This window comes from Botryllus schlosseri, chromosome 3 (genome assembly GCF_051294905.1).
Source record: "Botryllus schlosseri isolate E-star chromosome 3, Bs_hap1, whole genome shotgun sequence".
In the NCBI taxonomy this organism is placed as follows: domain Eukaryota; kingdom Metazoa; phylum Chordata; class Ascidiacea; order Stolidobranchia; family Styelidae; genus Botryllus; species Botryllus schlosseri.
Window position 1 is genome coordinate 10515306 of NC_137238.1, and position 18773 is coordinate 10534078.

At 40.5% G+C, this 18773-nt stretch overlaps 2 protein-coding genes across 2 annotated transcripts in view; one reads left to right on the forward strand and one right to left on the reverse strand.

Annotated features, from left to right (window-relative positions):
* LOC145434856 (uncharacterized) overlaps positions 1 to 13726 on the reverse strand; it is a 41936-nt gene extending 28210 nt beyond the window's left edge. The window contains exons 1-2 of the mRNA XM_080312099.1: positions 13122 to 13726; positions 12865 to 13048 (exon numbers count right to left, since the gene is read on the reverse strand). Coding sequence (XP_080168225.1) covers positions 12871 to 13048; positions 13122 to 13564 — 621 coding nt within the window. The 5' untranslated portion in view covers positions 13565 to 13726 and the 3' untranslated portion in view covers positions 12865 to 12870. The remainder of the gene's footprint in view (positions 1 to 12864; positions 13049 to 13121) is intronic.
* The window catches only part of LOC145434851 (uncharacterized), a 342686-nt gene that overhangs the window by 264841 nt on the left and 59072 nt on the right, over positions 1 to 18773 (forward strand). The gene's annotated exons all lie outside the window — the stretch shown is intronic.

The following is an 18773-nucleotide window of genomic DNA, read 5'->3' on the forward strand; positions in this document are numbered from 1 at the left end:
AGCCAGGGGTCGCCAACTCAAAACGGGTCGCGGACCACTTTTCAAATTTCTTAGAGGCCGCGGGCCGCATTCGATATCGATGTAAAATAGGCAACCATACGTTCGAAAACTCTACTTCAGCGACTAAGGAGTCGATATTGGGACTAGCGAGATCCGTTACTAGATGAAAGACCGTCTCCACGTAACTCTTGATCTTGTGGGAAAACCCTAGGCCAGTGGTTCTCAAACTTTTTTATACACGCTCCCCTTTATAACACTGAAAAATCGTAATATTACAAAATGCAACCAGAAAGCTAGCAATCCCAACGGCTAGTTTGATGACATGGAAGGTTATGACTGTTGATGAGAGAGTTTTATAAGAAGAATTCCGGACCATACACAGAGCAATAACTATGAACTCGAGGTAAATAGCGCTGAGCGCAAAAATTTTTTCAGTTGAGCGCAGCTCCGCCTCCCCTTCAGATGCTTTCTCGCCCCCACAAGGAGCGCTCGCTCCCCACTTTGGGAACCACTGCCCTGAGCCGTTTTCTAAGCGTCTTGGTATTGGCAGTGTTTGGGCCATTGTAAGTCACGGCAATATGCCCATCCATAACAGCCGATTATCCCTCGATGGAATGCTGTTGCCATCACCAGAGCCGTTTTAGCTAGTGTCGAATAGTGATGTTGGGCACAGGAGAATAGCTTATTTTGAAACAACACTAAAACATGTAGAGACTGTAGCCAATTCCAGCATTTCTAATTGGTTTTCTTAGCTTTAATTAAGAAAGCTCAAATCAGGTCGCGGGCCGCAGAATATGACTTGGCGGGCCGCACGCGGCCCGCGGGCCGCGTGTTGGTGACCCCTGGTCTAAGCCAATCATCATTAAAAATTGCAACATGCCAATGAAACGAGTGGTCAACGACACGTCTGGGAGAATAATTACTATTTTCAATTACAACACAGAGGACGACTGTATCGAACTGATCAATCAGTTAAATATCGGCGAATTTCGAAGTCGCGTGTTTTCCGCTGATCCGAATCAGTATCGAAGAATAGCAGAGAAATTGCATTGCAGTCTGCTGGAGTTGAATGGAAGTCCGCACAAATCATTCGGTCAGAGCGTCTGCGAAGACTGGGGTGTTGCTCAGGAAAAGTCTTTGGAAAGTGCGGATGAATTTGTGAATATCAAGCATATATGTACATTGGATTTGCGTAAAATTTTCACTTGAGGTCCACGGGTGAAATCTCATTGAATATACAATTATAATATATCAGTGTCTACACAATTTAATCGACAGTGTGCGTTTGAATCTTCGCTCTGACTTTTGCAGCCCAAGTCTCCAAAACTATTTAGAATTGCTACTCCCAACGACAATAGCAACATAACTCTGTGAATGACAAGTTTTGATGAATAGCCAATGGAACCTCTGAATACGGCGCACGTACTATTGTGATAGTTTAGCATCAAGTCTCAGTGGAAATCAATTCTTGGCATCGAACTGCATATTTTTATTCTGGGCCGTCTAGGCAATGTGTCAGTAGACGTTGCTTGATAGTCAAAATGATCCATATTTACATAGGCCGGGACGAAATACGTTGGCAAACCAACAGTGTCTACGCAGACATCAATATGTGTTAGATCATGCGTACTGTAGGAATGGTGCTAACGTTCGTGTGCGGTATGCGAACTTTAATATTTCAGAGGTTTCTGAGGCATTGCAAACCAACCTTGAGACGTTTTACGCGCAGTCGTGTGTCGAAATGGGTGCCATCGGCCGCTTTGTGGGTGGGAGGTCGACCTTGCTAAGAATGGGTCGATTGGGTGGCTTTGATGAAAGCGACGGTGAGATCATATAGAACAGAGGTCTCAAACTCAAATGTGCTCGTGGGCCAATTTCCTAGTTTTGATGACGCCGCGGGCCGCAGCATCAATAATAGGGATATTCAATGTATAATTTCCAAGTAGGCCTTATTTGACGGGACCTTGCGGACAGGCATTCCACAAACATCGTGAAAATGTAATTTGCTATTCTACTATTTACCCTTGACACGGAATAAAATCGTGCCACAATTTTATGTAGAATATTTTAAAATCCACTGAAGATTGATCTGATATCAGAGCATTTGAGCTGTGTAGCCTATTTCTGGTTTTGATATAGTCGTGATGAGTAGGTCTATCGGCCATTGTTACTGTCATTTACCAAGTCAAATTAAATCAGCGTTACATTTTGCCTTAGATTTATTGGAACATATCAATAACAACTTAAATAGAATCAATATTGAGCCATAGTAATAGCATTGCTTCTTAACCTTTATAGCGATCGTACCGCTTGTACTTCCAATAAGATTTCTCGTAGCCCCCGTCTATTTTCAGCACAATTTCTGGTGGTACCTATCCTATATTAGACTATTTTCCAGTTAAATAAATTCCACAGCATATAGGCTTAATTCCACAATGCAAATCGTACACCCTGATATGGCGCTTCGTACCCCGATGGCGTCTACAGACCCTGGTTAAGAACCCTGGAATAGAAATGTCCAATTGGCGAGGAATTCATTGGTGTTACAGCTGTAGAAGGTACTACTACACCTCACTCGCCACCGATAACAACATGGATAAAGAGAACAAACAACACCCAGCATGTAACCAACTATGTTGGGGGGTCACGGGGGTCACAGAATACCAATGGTTGCCATACTGATCCGATTAAATAGCTATATAGGCCTACTCAATGCAACGCAAGATACGACCATTTGATATATTACTATTCTCCATGGCATTTTCATTAATTTTTGCTTCCGTACGATTACCAAGTTACCGTTCCGAGTGGCAATTCCGTCTCTGATTTTAACGTTTGACCCGACTCAACTCGAGTCATTTCTATTTAATCACCCAGTCAATCCGAAATCAAGCAATTTTACGAGAAGGTCGCACCAAATCGAATCACAATTTTCAGTAACGAATCATCAACGGGTCGTGTTTTATCATCATAAACTAGAAATGTGACTTAATAGCTGATCTTCAACCGCATGATAGCTTTTAAAAGTGATGTTATAGTGAAGTTTGTTGAGATGTCAGTGGTTTTTATAGTAATTTTAGCGTGAACTTCAAGTTCTTATATTTAAAAAGATAAATGGCTCGTGCATATATTGTTGAATACTTGAAATTCCAAAACGTCGTCGCGGGTCGCACAAAATCCTCTCGCGGGCCGCGTGTTTGAGACCTCTGATATAGAAGGAACATTATGCACTATAAAAATCGGTTTGGATTTCTGTAAATTAATAGCTGTATATGTGCGATCAGAATGGCTATCCAGACATGGAGTCACGCCGTTCGGGGCGTCACAGGACATAGTTCTTCGGAAATCGTCAGCAACGCTGAGCGTAGATTTTCATCGCAAGACCACGACTAGTTTCTTAACCAACCAATCGATCAATCCACGAACAGGCTTATCCGTCAAAAATATTGATTCAGTGCAGTATCTCCCGTACAATGCGGGCGAAGTGTTTTTGCACCACAACGAGGTACGTTTACTTTGGAAGGAAAATTGCATATTATTTAAATTTAATCCTTACAAGTACGGTTAGTTACATGGTGTCAAGCGAAAAAGGCTGCATTACCCTCAATTGGTATTGTCTTAATGCACCGACTTTTCTCAATCCTTGTACAGTGTACAAACTGATGGATTTCCAAAATGCGCAACTATCACTCTAAATCCGCAAGGTCGTATTGAACACATCATAACACATTATTCCGCGTACACACACACTTTTTGGGCACATAAACACATTGAGAAATTATCGTCGCAACGCTTCTGCGTATTTCCCCGTTTATATGAAACACATCACCATTGCGGCTTACTTGGAAAAAAGTTATGCTTGGTACTTTATCATCGATTTCGCATTCATAAACTATCAGTACGTTTGAGAACCACATAAAATCATGGCATATGTAAAATAATAATATTAAACTGACCAAACCACTAAGTTTAGGAGTATTATTTCAATAAAATATATATATTTCCCTGTGACGCAGAGGGGTCACACCACTTTCGTTACGGTAGAGCGCGCTCGATTTCAGTTTGCAATTTGAATTGGTGGTTCGCAACACTTCCAAACCTATAGTGATAGAACTAGAACTGAAAATCCTCACTACAATTACAACTAACCACTAGATTCACTTATCACGCAACTCATTAATTTTAATTATATCGATAACTAATGGATTTTCAACATATACATCAGTCGTATAAGTTTGAGATGGGAGTGGTCTCGAAGCCCAAAATCCACCTCCTGGCAAAACAACTGTTAGTATAGTGATGACTCTGAGATACCAATGGCTGCAGAAACATCATAGAGCAGAACACCGGTGTCGCGATTCACGACAAACTACTACACGTGCTTTCATCTATCTTCAGTGTGCATGCCTCTTCTACACTTCGCCTAGGCTAAGGTGGGTGTCTGATCTTAAAGGCTACTTCAAGCTGTTTCGACCCCTTCCTATCTTTTCATTTTATCGCAGTCTTGTGATGTTTTGAAATGATGAAAATAATAATAAACTGATTGATTGATCTTCTCCTAATTGTGCAAATAGTACTGTTCTAAAACAGCAGTTAGTTGACGACTAAGAAAATAGATTGATAGTTTATATACGTGTGCCTCAATGCGCCTGCATATCAGGAACGGGCAACATACGGCCCGCGGTGTTATTTTGAGCTTCCAGCAAAAAGATTTCGTTCTAACATGATATTGTGGCCCGTGGTCTGCAGCAGTCCCCCACTGCTTGCTTACTGTGTCAAATTTTAGTGACTTTAGGTTTTTCTTTGGTATGCGTGTGTGTATAGCGTGCGAGAGTGGGTCTTACGCTATGTCCGTCAACACGAGACGGCCTGCATTGCTGGTATTTACGTATGAACTCAAGCCTAATTAATTGATATCTTGGTAAATTAAAAAAAAAAAACAATCCCCTCGCTACAATGCATGATACCAGAAGCGCGCACTATACGATCCGCAAAGGAATTTTGAGCTGCCCGCAGAACGATTCGGTCTTACGTGATAGTATTCAATTCAATTCAATTTGCTTCTAATATTTTCATCATTTCTATACAACACAAGACTGCGGGTGATACAATGAGAGATAGTATAAAAGAACAGGAGACAAAAACGTCACAGTCTGCCGCCATTCTCCACTACTTGCTACCTACATCAAATTATAGTTGCTGCAGGTTATTCTCTCTTTGTTTCGGGCGCAAATAAATGTAATTGTTAATTATTCTTTAGTACTTTTTTGTGTCCTATATGCTGCCTGATTTAAAAGAACTTCTTAATAACTTTGATCGACCACAGATGTATCATTGACTTCAAAAGCTATTGAAGCACATTACGGTAACATATTCGTCAAATGCTATTTTGTTCTCTATGATTCAAATTTAAAGTTTACATTGAATACGATTGATCCTATATGTAGATAAATACGAGCTTAACCTTTACGAGGTGGGGCCATATTTTGCAGAATTGACCTTCACTTTTCAAATTCACACCTTGACCCCACCAAGACTTGAATCTTGGCCGTTCCAGTTTAAAAGTGGGCGGAGTATAGCTCTCTACCGATTCCACCCTTGGTCGACACCCCACGACATGTATAGGTTTTTTTAAACCAGTTTGAATAAACAAAATTGTTATCCAAAATTATTTATCCCTCTATCAATTATCAAGGCGGACCCTCAGGATGGCGTCAGAGAGAGAAATATTTTGCTTAAGTGCGCAGCCACTGTTGCCTGTTTTCAAACACGCCGTCAACCATGGCTGTAAACCGCGCAGTTCGTCAGATATAAATGGAAAATACATATAAAATTTACAAATGGGCGTGGTCAGTGAGTGGTCATCAAGGTTAAGTTCATGATCAAGACTCAATCGGACTCCTACCGTCTGGTTTATGGCATAAAACAACACAGCATGCTTTCTTTTGTCATATCCAACCATTGACAGGCTTAGTAAACCAGTATATTACTCATATGCCGTCTGAATTTGCACTTTAACTTGACCTAGATCTTGAAAATCATTGAAGCGTGACCAAAATTAACAAATCTCGCCCAGAAAATTCTCAAGAACACGTTTTGATGTTTGAAACGGTGAAAATTTACACAGAATACCATACATGTCGACTTCTGATGTTCTGGCAGATTTTCGGACAATATTTCCCACTCGGAAAATATCTGGAAATTTCAGGTGATAATTATTTTTTCATTTTATTCCGATTTTTTATTTTATTTTTGCAGTAAGGCGACAAATGCATCGGAAAAGTCTCAGCTTTTCAAAAAACGTAGTACCCGATGGCGAGGGCGTCTGAACATGGAGAAATCGGTCTTGGAGTCATGCCATATCATATATGATACACCCACCCCGTAAGGGTCGATTTAGGAATCCGTCCCGCTAGTAGGCCTACTTCATTTTCCCATATCCGTCCCGCCGACTGCAGAAGTTGCCCGCCTCTGCTGTATATCATGTCTCGCTTTTGTTATATCGTATATATTCCCCACGAATATTTTTCAAATCATAATTGATGTGTGGCTGATGTTAGTGAGTTCGGTAGAGTATGATGTTTAGATGTTTCGTAATCGAGATGCGAAGCTTGGTAGCTTCGAGATTCGTATCCATGGGTATTATCAGTTTTGAAAACAACAGCATTCAACAAAATCTTCATTGAAACTGTCACTTTCCGAATTACTTGCAATATGTCTGAATGATATACAGCACACGACCGAGATAAATCCATCCGTATACCAACTTGATTACATATATTATGTAATAAAGTTATATTATATTATGTTATACAGTATTGAGTATATTATGATGTAGACGAAGAACATATATGTCTTCACCAATAACGTATAAAGTACACAACCCGGTCAAGGTAGTTATAGCATATGTTGTGTCACTTTAAAAGTTTAAAGAGTTAGAGTTAAAGTTATAAGTATGGCGATTTTTTGACCTATAAAACGGAAGATTTTGACCAAATAAACAAAATTTTGACATTTTTACGATAAAAAACTAAACAAGATTTTGCGGTCAAGATATTTATAGCATCTATTGTGTCACTGTAAAGTAGAAAGAGTTACAGTTATAAGTAGGGAGATTTTTTTGACCTATAAAACGGAAGATTTTGAACAAAAAATGAAAATTTTGATATTTTTTTATCCTAAATAACTTAATTTTGACAAGATTTTGCCCTCAAGTATGTAAGATAGGTGTTTTCGCACATAATGATAGAATTATACTCCATATCTACATTTCTGGATTGAATTACCTGTCCTCATGACGGAGTTGGGCATGAAAACAGTTTTTTGACTGAAAATCTGACAAATGTTTACATGAAAAAACTTCATTTTATCGAAATCTGGACGTATGAAGAATATTTAAAACTTGTTGTAGTACAACGAAAGATACTTTCCTACATTCTCGGGCAGAAGATGTCTGTCCTTACTAAGTAGTTTGTCAACAATGGAGAACGAACGTGCAACAGCAGCAGTTGTTGGCTGGCAACACTGAATCTGTGCGTACACTCAGGGGTGGCTTTTGGGGTGGGCGAGGTGGGTGGTCGCCCGGGGACCCCCTGGTCTTAGAAAAGCCCCGTATCCCGATAATCATCACGTCTCTGCATCAGACATGGGGTAATCGCGATTAGTAATCGTAATCGATTACGACGATTACAGCATTTTCAAGTAATCGTAATCGCAATCGATTACATTCGAAAAAATTCCGAAGTAATCGTAATCGTAATCGACTACTTCCCATATCTAATCGATTTTTTTGTGAAAGAACGATTACTTTTTATTTGTACAAGGACTATGAAATGAACTGAATATTCGTGAACAAGGAAGAGATGTTACACCAGTTACGTGATAACACAAACGTCTTATTTTCAAATGCCATTGCTCATTATTACGTCAGAAGTAGCCTATTAGCTTTGCTAGTCATTGCGTAACAAGTATCCACAGTAAATAGATATTCGATGTACGTACATTAGTGTGATTGTAAGAACACCCGCCGTGCAGTTTATCAGCTTATCAACACGTTCCACACGCCATACAGTACATTGCAGCAGGACAATTAATCACCACTTGCCTAGTTTAAAATAGTAACTTGTGTATTGATGTTTGGTTATGCTTAGTTAGACGCAGTCTGACCGTTACTGATTGGCGAGCAGTAGGCCCATGTAGTACGTATGTACACCGGACAAAGATTTGAAATTTTGTACTCGTCAAATAAAACGAAGCATTAAACATCAACAGTTACTGTTTAATATCATAACCGAGCCGTTTTTGCCGTTTTTCGTAACGGCCGCTTGCAGTACATTATCTGTATTAGGTTGAAGGCAGAGTTTTATGTTCTCTTCATCTTATTCTCATATGACTCTACTTGAAACGGGCGCCAATCGTTATTTCACCATCCTTTACTCAACACAGGGACCTGCCGTCATAGCCATGGGCTTATATATCATGTTAGCGTGGGATACAGCTAGAATCAGAACCAAAACAGCAATTCGTCTCCCAGTCCAAACGTTGGTCTTTGGCCCCATAGGGTGATATTCTCAAGTTGAAGACTGAATGCCGTCAATAACATTGGTAATTGCATTATAATATTATTAATTTTTAATCCTCTCTCTGCCTCCGATGGTCAGATTTACGTCTGGTATCTTGTCATAATTAATTTGGTGTATGTTGTTAATTCATGGCATTCGGTCTGCTATATATTCAAAAGATATTGATGTATCCAAAACGTAGCAGACTAAAAGCAGACTTTCGTTAGACGCACACACAAATTGTCATGTCTTTAATGCTCTGTGGGTGCCCAGGAGTGGCATTTGCATGGTGGGCTCAGATTGGAATGACCAGACTATTAGTCACGCCCACCCAGCGCGGCGATTGACAATGGGCACATACCCTAGGTTTGGGCCAAGGTCTTTCTTTAGTAGCACACTTCGTGAAGTCGCGTGTTGGTCGAAACTGCATGTCTTTGGTGTGTCGTGGCACGTTATTGATTGGAACCTAAATCCCTATTACTATAAATTAGGGCTGCTTTTAAAACAAAAATCAATTTAAAGCAAACACGTTTAAAAGACGGCCATTGTTTAAAATATGTTTTTATTGTTTCTTTTTTAAGCAATGACGTCACGAATGTGAATTGACATTGACAATTGAAACTATAGGGTAAATATAGCTTCTTTGACGAAATATCTTTAATATAACTGTTGAACCGACTATTTTGAGGGGTTCCAACCCACCTATATCGATGTATGTCGGCTACATCGAGCGGCAATTGTCCGTAGGCTCATACAGCATGTTTTTTCGAAAGCATTACACAAATATGGCATAATTTTACAACTTGAAAAAACACAATTTTCAAGTTAATTAAATCTCTCGAAAATACTCTATAATTTATGTTGGTTTACGAAATACTTTTCAGTCCCTTTCGAGCTCGCTCCCCACCCTATTGGGAAATTTGGGGTACGGCAGTCATGGACCTGGCAAGAATGCAAATCGCTGGGTGCGATTAATCGTCCATTATAAAAATGGGCAATATGTTCATTATGGCGTAACAAGCAAATGACGCATCTTTTTCAAGGAAGTTTGTCATCTCATTAGGCCATTTCAGCGCAATCCATATATTGTCTTCCCATATAATCTCTAAGATGCAAAATAAATGTAATCGTGAGTAATCGTGATTACTTTTCCGATGTAATCGTAATCGTAATCGACTATTTGCTGATTTTGCTGTAATCGTAATCGTAATTGTGATCGCATCATTCGGAAGTAATCGTAATCGCAATCGATTACATTCATGAAGTAATCACCCCATGTCTGCTCTGCATGCCATAGAATTACTTAGTTTTGATGTAGTCTATCCTTGCACACATGCAATAATAGACATGGCTGAATCCAGTACCTGACCGAACCTTACCGTGGTGAAAGATAGATAATAATAAGAGATGCGAAAGGGGGGTCTGGGGGGCGGAGACTCTCTGAAGTTACGGTTAGATGCTTTTAGGGTGCCCCCCGGAAAGTCTCGCCCAGGTCCCCCCGTTCGTAGGGCCACCACTGCGTACACTGTTGTTGATGGTGACACACCGTATTGCTTCATTCTGATAATGTTGTCTACATCACAATATTTCATCATGCATTTCTTGATATAAGAACCAATGCCCACGCAATCCTGCCTCAGTTACGATAATGCGGTACGTTGAGCATGACACCATGTCAACCTATTTGTTTCATTTGGCCGTTTATGATTCCCAATGAGCCGACAATGGGTCGTCTATAACGGTAGGCCTATACAGACACAAAATGTCAAATGACATTCATCGACAGTGCAAATATCTGCGATACAAACGAAATACCGGTTGTATCTAAAAAAAATTGACAAATTTGACAAAATTTTAATTTATTTTGACATTTCAAAAATGCTCCCTAGTTGTGAGTCATTACGCTAGGCGGGTGTGTAACCGCAGTAATCATAAGATTACCGACATTCTATCAAATACTTTTATATTACATGATCTAGTCCAGGGGTGGGCAAACTTTTCAGCTCGCGGGTCGCATTCAACATTTAATTACATTCGGGGGCCGCAGTGTGGTAAAATCGAATTTATAAATCAAAACGCAAGGTTTTATACGATTATATAAAGCAGAGGTTCTTAAACTATATTGACCCAAATCCGTGTTTTAGTGGCATCTCGCCACCATCTTTTTAAGACGAAGCCAAGATGCTGTAATGACTTTTCCACGTGTCTCGCTTATTGACCGATAGTCCCAAGACAGTGTCCTCGGAAATCTACAAACGATCCAACGTCTATTCGACTTTCTCTTTTCGTTTGCAATGGCTTTGAACATGGTGCAAAGGTCCACCAGGCGGTAAGTGTCATACCTTTATGTTTGTTGAACAACAACAGCAACAACAACAAACGATCCACCGGAAATCGCGCGAGGCGCGAAAAAGATCCGTTGAAACTGAACAAATATTACGTACTTAAAAGATCGCTCTTATGCCATCGCAGCGAATAATTCTACCCGTCGCGACCCATACTTTAAGAACCCCTCATATAAAGTAACCGAAGACTTAGAGATAATCCATATTTATAATAAAACAATTTAAATGTTGATTTGACGATAACGTTCATGCGTCAGAAACATTCACGAGATTTTATGAACCCACCATCCTTAATCAATTCGTAAGAAATAAGGGATGGAAGTAGGTCGTGGCGATTCTTAGGATAGGATGGAAATTTGATCACGTGAACAAAGATCGGCTTATGGATATGTCGATTCCGCGTTTGGTCAAGCATCAGGATATAAAATGCTGATACCAGAGTGTTACCTTAAATAAATTGAAGCAACAAATTCATTATAATAATTTCATATTATGACAAGTAATACATATTGCCTTGCCATCAACGCCAGAACAGAAGTAGGCCTACCTATCAGTTGAATATTTTTTCATAGCATTCATCTTCACCTTTCCGCTTTTTGTAATACTTCGGACAACTCATAATAAATGAGTTAAGACCGAAGTTCTAAATGATTTACAACTAACTTCGCATATAGATGAGGAATCTACCAAAACACGCACCAATCGGTTTTTTCAAGTACAACACTGAAAGTTCTAATCTAAAATCACAATTGTGATCCGAACTAACCCATTTCCTTTTCGATTATCTTGGATATTTAGCAACCGAAGCGTTTCAAAAAGGTCCGGAGGTCAGGCGATTGCGCAAATCGGAAAATCATGATATATGATATATCAATAAAGAGTATTATCAATTCGCTCTAGTAATTTGATTCTTTAATGCAAATTTTTATCAACTTTTGTATAACATTTCTCGGTGCCTTCGCGGGTCGCACAAAATGCTGTCGCGGGCCGTAGTTTGCCCACCCCTGATCTAGTCCATAACACGGTAAGCAGCTGCATTGCGAAGTCCAATAATGCACTCTGAACTGAGCATGATCAGTCCACGCTTTCTTTTTAGGTATAAGGGGTCCAATGTTCGCCATGAACTCCTACAATGTACGATGCGTTCGGTTGACATGGATATGTTGGTTTATACAGAATCGCCGATCCGTAATCGATCCCAGCACTACGTATATGGTAGTCCAGTCAGGTTCGAGTTGAAAGCATCGCATACATCACTATATATTTGCTTAATTGACAAGCACTACTGAGAAAGCGATGAAGTGATCAAATAGTAACAAAACAGTATCCTATATAAAGAACAGGGCGACGGAAAAGAAAATTGTGTAACAGAGTTCAACGATATTTGACGCAAGGTGGCGCAAGTAGGCTTATATAAAAGTGAGATTGAGAACTGATGATTGGTGGCATCTTTCAGCATACAAATCTCTCAGTACGATCATGATAATGACTACATGACTGGATATGGAGGGATATGAAATCCACCATCGTTTCGTATAACCGAATATCTTAACGTCTTCGGCGGAGTTCTTACTGCTCCTCTTGCTCCCTACAAATGTAATGGAAAAGTGAATGCATAACTTTCATGATACCAGACACACAAGTAAACACAACATATGTCAGTGATATCGCGATTTATAAAATGTAACTAAATAATGCATCGCAAGTAGGCTACCGTAAAACCTTCGCGATTCATTTTGATACGATACCCTGACTAATATTCCGCGTGAAACGCTGTAGAATAAAATGTGAAAGATCGTTTAGGCAACGTATCAACAATAGCTAAACGATGTAGTGATATAGAAACAGCATTCCGTGCACTACGAATGTATTTGAACTTTCATCGTACCACGCTAGGGATGCTGCATGGGGAATTCCTATACCTGCTGGCGGCTGCGATATAGACCATAACAATTTACCCGATTTTAATTCTTCCGCGTTTTATTACTCAACGCGATTCTTGATCTTCGTCGCGGAGTAACGAAATTCACTCTCTTCCGTTTGCTCTCAAGTTTTAGCGATACAACTCGTGACGAGGTAGCAGACACGGAAGCATACGTAATAGATTTGGATGCGTTCTGGCATTGGTCTTTCTTCGGAAATCTACGAAGTGTTAAAATACATTTGAAAATTCTTTCCGCAATCTCTAATTCGAGATTGAGTAAGCTAGTTATACCTGTATAACATTCGCCCAGCTGATATGTTCACCTTTTCCCATCCCCCGTGTACATCTTCGATGATGTGCTTCTCCAGAAATATCCTCAGTAACTTGATAGCCTTTTCCTTCGTGACCAATCCATCGCAACGCTGCTGCCTATTCAACACAGCGCACAAGTCTTTAATGGCACGGTTGGCCGTAAAGCAATGCTCATATGTTCGCGTGTGCCTTCTATGTCGTCCGCAGCGAACATTTGCGCGAAATCCATCCACTATTTCGTTCCACATTCGTGTAGCTTTGAATGCATCGTTGCTGCGTTGCGTAGTTGAGACTTCGCTCGATGCAGTGGTTTCAATCTGAGACGCCATTACTTCAATTAGATATCGGGTTGTCTGACTGACTGTAATAATGTTACTGACAGTGAAATATATATAGCAATAGAGTTGAGCTTTCGCGCACATAACTTGAAACTGTGTTGTGGATTTGCGCGCACAATATACATCACAGTTTCAAGATAGAGCGCAATGTGCGATTCTGCGATGCACGTCGATACCGAGCGTCCTACCAACTTACACAACAGTATGTGTCTGTTAATTACAATTCTTATCAGCAGGTGTCATTATAGGTGAACCTTGATATCGTAAGACAACAATGGGGGGGAACGCTAGGCTGAGAAAGTTCAGTATGAATGCCATTGTGTTTGTGTATCTCGGTATGCTACGAATAAACTGAGATATTGTCAGCCCAGAATATATATCTTCAACGTGATGGGGTGGTTTTCGGTCGTAATTTGAAATTTAGGTTGGATAAAAATGCGTTCGATATGTTATGACTCGGTCAGTGATGAGCTACATGTTTATTACAACGTCAGTACTCTGATCGTGGACATGCGTACTCATGATGTGCGATTGATGGTGAACGGAAGTACTTTCCGTATCCGCGGAAATGAAAGTGTGAATTTAGACAAATATGTTATCGCGTGGTGAATTGTGACATCCGACAGTGTTTCCCGTCGTTGTGAAGGCCTCCATTCATCTGTCAAACTATCAACGCGTTGGATTACATCCTGTGCATTGGTTTGATCAATCGACCGTGTGGGCGTATATTCAATCGTCCACCGTGTCGTGAACAGTAAGCATACACACCCCACAATCGGTGCTTATTCATGCATCAAACATATTGCGTACTGTTCACAGCTGTAACTTGGGTTGAGTAGGCCTAGATATTAGAAGTGCATGATACGGATCCATTCCTGTTCGATAAAATGAAATCCAGACCGTTAACGGACCCTGTTTCTATCTCAAATGTCAAGTCCGGATCTAAAATTATCATGCACAAGGTTGAGCAGGAGCCATTGAGCATCTACTACCATGCAGTGTCAGGTCGCTAATGTCGTCGATATTTCTTTAATTACATCATGGCAATACATTGAAGAGTTCTATTCGGGATTTTTCAAAATTTCTGTGCAATGCTGAAGTCAGCAGAGTCCAAGTTGACACAAATCATCGACGCAAACTAACAGAAAGTCACTTCCACGTAGTAGAAATTTAGAATCCTGTCCTGATCCGGATCCGGCAGTCGGGCAAAAATGTCAATCTAGATTGGATCCTGTTAGTCAGGTGTGAATCCCAAATCCTGATCGTGTTCATCTCTAGTATATATATTGATTACGAAATTCACATCAGTACGCCGGGGTGCTCGTGTGTTGCCTCGCATGCCTCTTATTTACATGTTTCGGGCGAAGGCGGGTGTATGGTCTGGTTGAAAGACTGCATCATGTCGCTCCGACTCCAGCTTATCTTTTCCTTTGATCGGAATCTTTTGGCGTTTTTCGAATGTGAAAGTAATATTGAACTGAATCTACAAATTACACACTGAGCTACTCTACGTCAAACTTTGTGTCATGCCATTTCTACACTACCAAGACGATATCAGTCATTGGATATTTATGTAAGATGTTGAGAATGCTTTCCACGGGTTATTCTCCACGCGAAACACCGATAGTGTAATTCAACGTAGTGAGATTTATTGGCTAAAATGCTATACGACGGCTATGGGAAGTGCGGATCTTACATGTCTACTCTAAATGATAAATAATTATCTGGCGAGTAGGAGGAATTAGTTTCCTGCATCGATATAGCTGGTGGACACATTTATTAAAAAGAACACTTTCCTTTCAGCAATCAATCAATTGAATGTCGGATATATCTGCATTTGCGGTTGTTCCTCCGACATCCGCACATAGTAGGCTACGTGTTGTATACCACGGATTGAATAAAATTTTAACGACTTACTCCAGAAACATATGCAAAAGCACAGCGTTATTCCAAAACTGTCTCGCCGATTTAGTGCTAGTAAGTTCTAATTATTTGCAATGACTTTCCAGTTAGCAAGTGGTTCTGCATAATTCCACTTCAAACTATATAGCAGCGGTGGGCACACAGCTGCTCTTTGAGCCTTCCGACTGCCAATGTTTCATGATTGCGATTCTGCTAGAGAGGTTTAAACTGGTTATAAATTGATGCCTCACATTACGGTTTATCAATGTAGTATTGTTTTCGTGTTGTTTCTTTCCTTATGGTTTACGTTTGTAACATTTAGGGCACTGGTTCTAAACCTTTTTGGACCGTTACTGACCCCCGCAGACCCTCTCCAGTTTTCGTTAAGAATTAGCTCAATTACCAATCTCTCTTTTGTTGAAATAATCTCTCTTTTGTTGAAATAGTAACTGTAGGCTTGTTGTAGACAGCCACCAATTGAGTTTCTTGAACATCACAGCATACTAGCCTATATGTAGAAATTAGAGATGTGCAGGATCAAGGTTTTGGATTCTAACCGGACAGGAATCCGGGTGGTATTTCTCAAACAGGATCGGATGCGGATTCAGATTTTAGCCCGGCAACCGGATCTGGACGAGGACAGGATTATAAAATTGTAGTGAATGAAAGTGACTTCCTGCTGTTCACTGCCATATTTTGTATGAACTTGGAAAAGCCATGGCTTCGACTTCGGCTTTCGACGACGCGGGCAAATAGATGATCATTGCTCTACCTTGTGCAGGCTATTTTTTGATCCGGATGTTGACATTTCAGACGGAAACAGGATCCGTATTGGATCAGGCTACCATTTTATAGCACAGTATTTGATCCGGATCCCTGAAAACCATGATCCGTCCATCTGTAGCAGAAATTGTGTAGACTTTTGTTATTTCGAAGTTAATTTTGCAGCGTTATTTATTGTCTGGAAATCCGCGTCTTCGATTTGATATGAACGAGTGCGGCAAATCCACGTCCGCAAAGACAGGTGGTGGCGAAAGTAATATTAACGCCTAACACTTCCGACGACATCTTTTGGTGTGACCGCAACATGTATGGCACCAAAAGCCTATAGTTATTTATATCTAGAAGCTCATCTTGGAGTTATTCTGGAACAGCGGTTATGTATATTACAGGAGCAAATGAATTTTTGCAAACAAATCTTTTCCAAAACCCCAGCAAAAGATGCCTAGATAGCAATATGTTTGTATTAGTAGGCTATTGTCAATTTGGCAAATGAAATGTGTTTGCACAGTACAATGTTTCGTCTCAGACGGCCATTCTGTTGTTTGAGTTCTGAAGTTTTAGAGGTTATGAAGCTAAGCTGCCTCGGTATTTCCCAAACTAAAAAAAAATAAAAGTTAGTTTATGAACAATTTTGCAAATTTGGAGGTTTCGTGAACCCCCTGAAAATGCTTGGCGGACTCCCGGTTAATAACCATTGCACTATACCGACAATCCTGATGGGAGGTTTAGAAATAACAGCAACAAAGTGACTGATAGCAATTGGCTCACCCGAAGGCTGAATGAATGGCTCACCTGAAGGCTGAAATGGGCTGAAACCGGATAAATATTCGATAGGAATATGTGAAACTAATATTATTAGACGAAATTCAATCGTTAACCTGAAAATAATTTCACGTTCCGCGCGATCATGGCGGTTCTCACTTGTTTTTCATAACATGATCGGTCTTGTTGTCGGTGCGTATAGTAAGCCGATTGGAAAAAGTAGATTAGTCCGGAATTCACTGGAACTGAGCTGGGGCGTCCAATCAGTTCATTACGGCTATGGTCTGGAATGCGGCTTTTGGCAACATAAGTAATCGAAATGCAGCCGACAATATCAAATTGGTTGCCTACCCCCCGGTCGTTTAGCAATAAACGTATCGTGGAATCTAAGATTTCTAGACGAGAACGCCGAATTGTGAAGCGATATTGGTCGCCGGCGCGACAGCAGCTTACATTTAAAGATTTTGAAAAGGGGGTCCGAGCCCTTTAACCCTGAATACGCCTTTGTATTGACCTCTAAAATAATTATAAAGAAATTCTTCTGGTCGTGCTGAAGATTTAAAAGCAAGTTTCTGCAATATCGATAAATTAAGCACACAAATGAAAGTTTGGCAAAGAGCCATAACTTGTACCCAAAAGGCTCGAGAGGCATATATTCCCGACCTCTGCTCCAAGTATTGTTGCCGTATGATGTGTGAGAGTGTACTTTGACTTATCGTAGTAAACTTCGTATTAAACAGCCATACCTGAAGAAATACCTCTGCACATCCTTTGGTTGAGAATCATGACATATAGGGCAACGGTGGCCATAGCTCCGGTGGTTAAAGAATAAAACGGCCGTTAAAACGTAAATCGATACTAATTACGTTGACAGTAGGGAACATGGAATTCGAATTCGCCAATCGGCCAGTAAGCCGGCAGGCGGAATAAATTCCAAAATCTCAAATGAAGTTGTCATCCCATAAATATATTTAGTAAACCAACATGAAGTAGAGAGCAGGGCTTTGGAGCCGGAGCCGTGTATTTACATTGCTCAACATAAAATTCAGTCGGAGCCGGAGCCGGAGCTGGAGCCTGTTATTTGAGTAGTAGCTCCGGCTCCGACTAATTTCATAAGATTCTACATATATGCAACAACCATATCTGTTGATTTCACTTAATTTAACAGCAGGCCTGAATGCTGTGCACAGCAATGGCATTGAGTAAAGTGCGTTCTAGTGCAACTATGATGTTTTCGACATTGAAAAGTATTCGTTATGACGTCACAAGCCGGCACGGCGGCACCCATGTCTTCGTTGCTGCATCCGATGTCACTGACGGCAGACAGACTCTAGATTACTATAGATAACTAACCTATGGGAAAATTAGTAATCTATATAGAACAGGGATGGCCAACCTTTTCGGCTAAAGGGGCATATGCAATTGACGAACGAGTGCGCGGTCCGCTAGCCGTGCCAAGCGGGTAAAATTTTCAAAGTTTATAAATGAGCTAGGTCGATAATATTATTACTTGAGGATATTGCGGGTCTACCGCCTGCTGGGCTCAGTTTGCAAGGACACGACTATTCCGCATTTCATCGAGCGAGCGAGCGCAAACGCGAAAAGACTTTCTAGGATAAATTGGGCGTTTTTTGTTCATTTTCAGGAGGGGGTAGGCTACCAAGCAAGAAATTGTGGGACAATTAAACATGCAAAGCGTGAATAAAGATTTCACTACAATTTTATTTTATTGCAATGTACGGCGATTTACTAAAAATGTGACTGGACCCTGGATCTGTCAATGCGTCGGAACTGATATTTTAGTCATCAACATCTCAAATGTCGCAGCCAGACTTATAATTTTTGG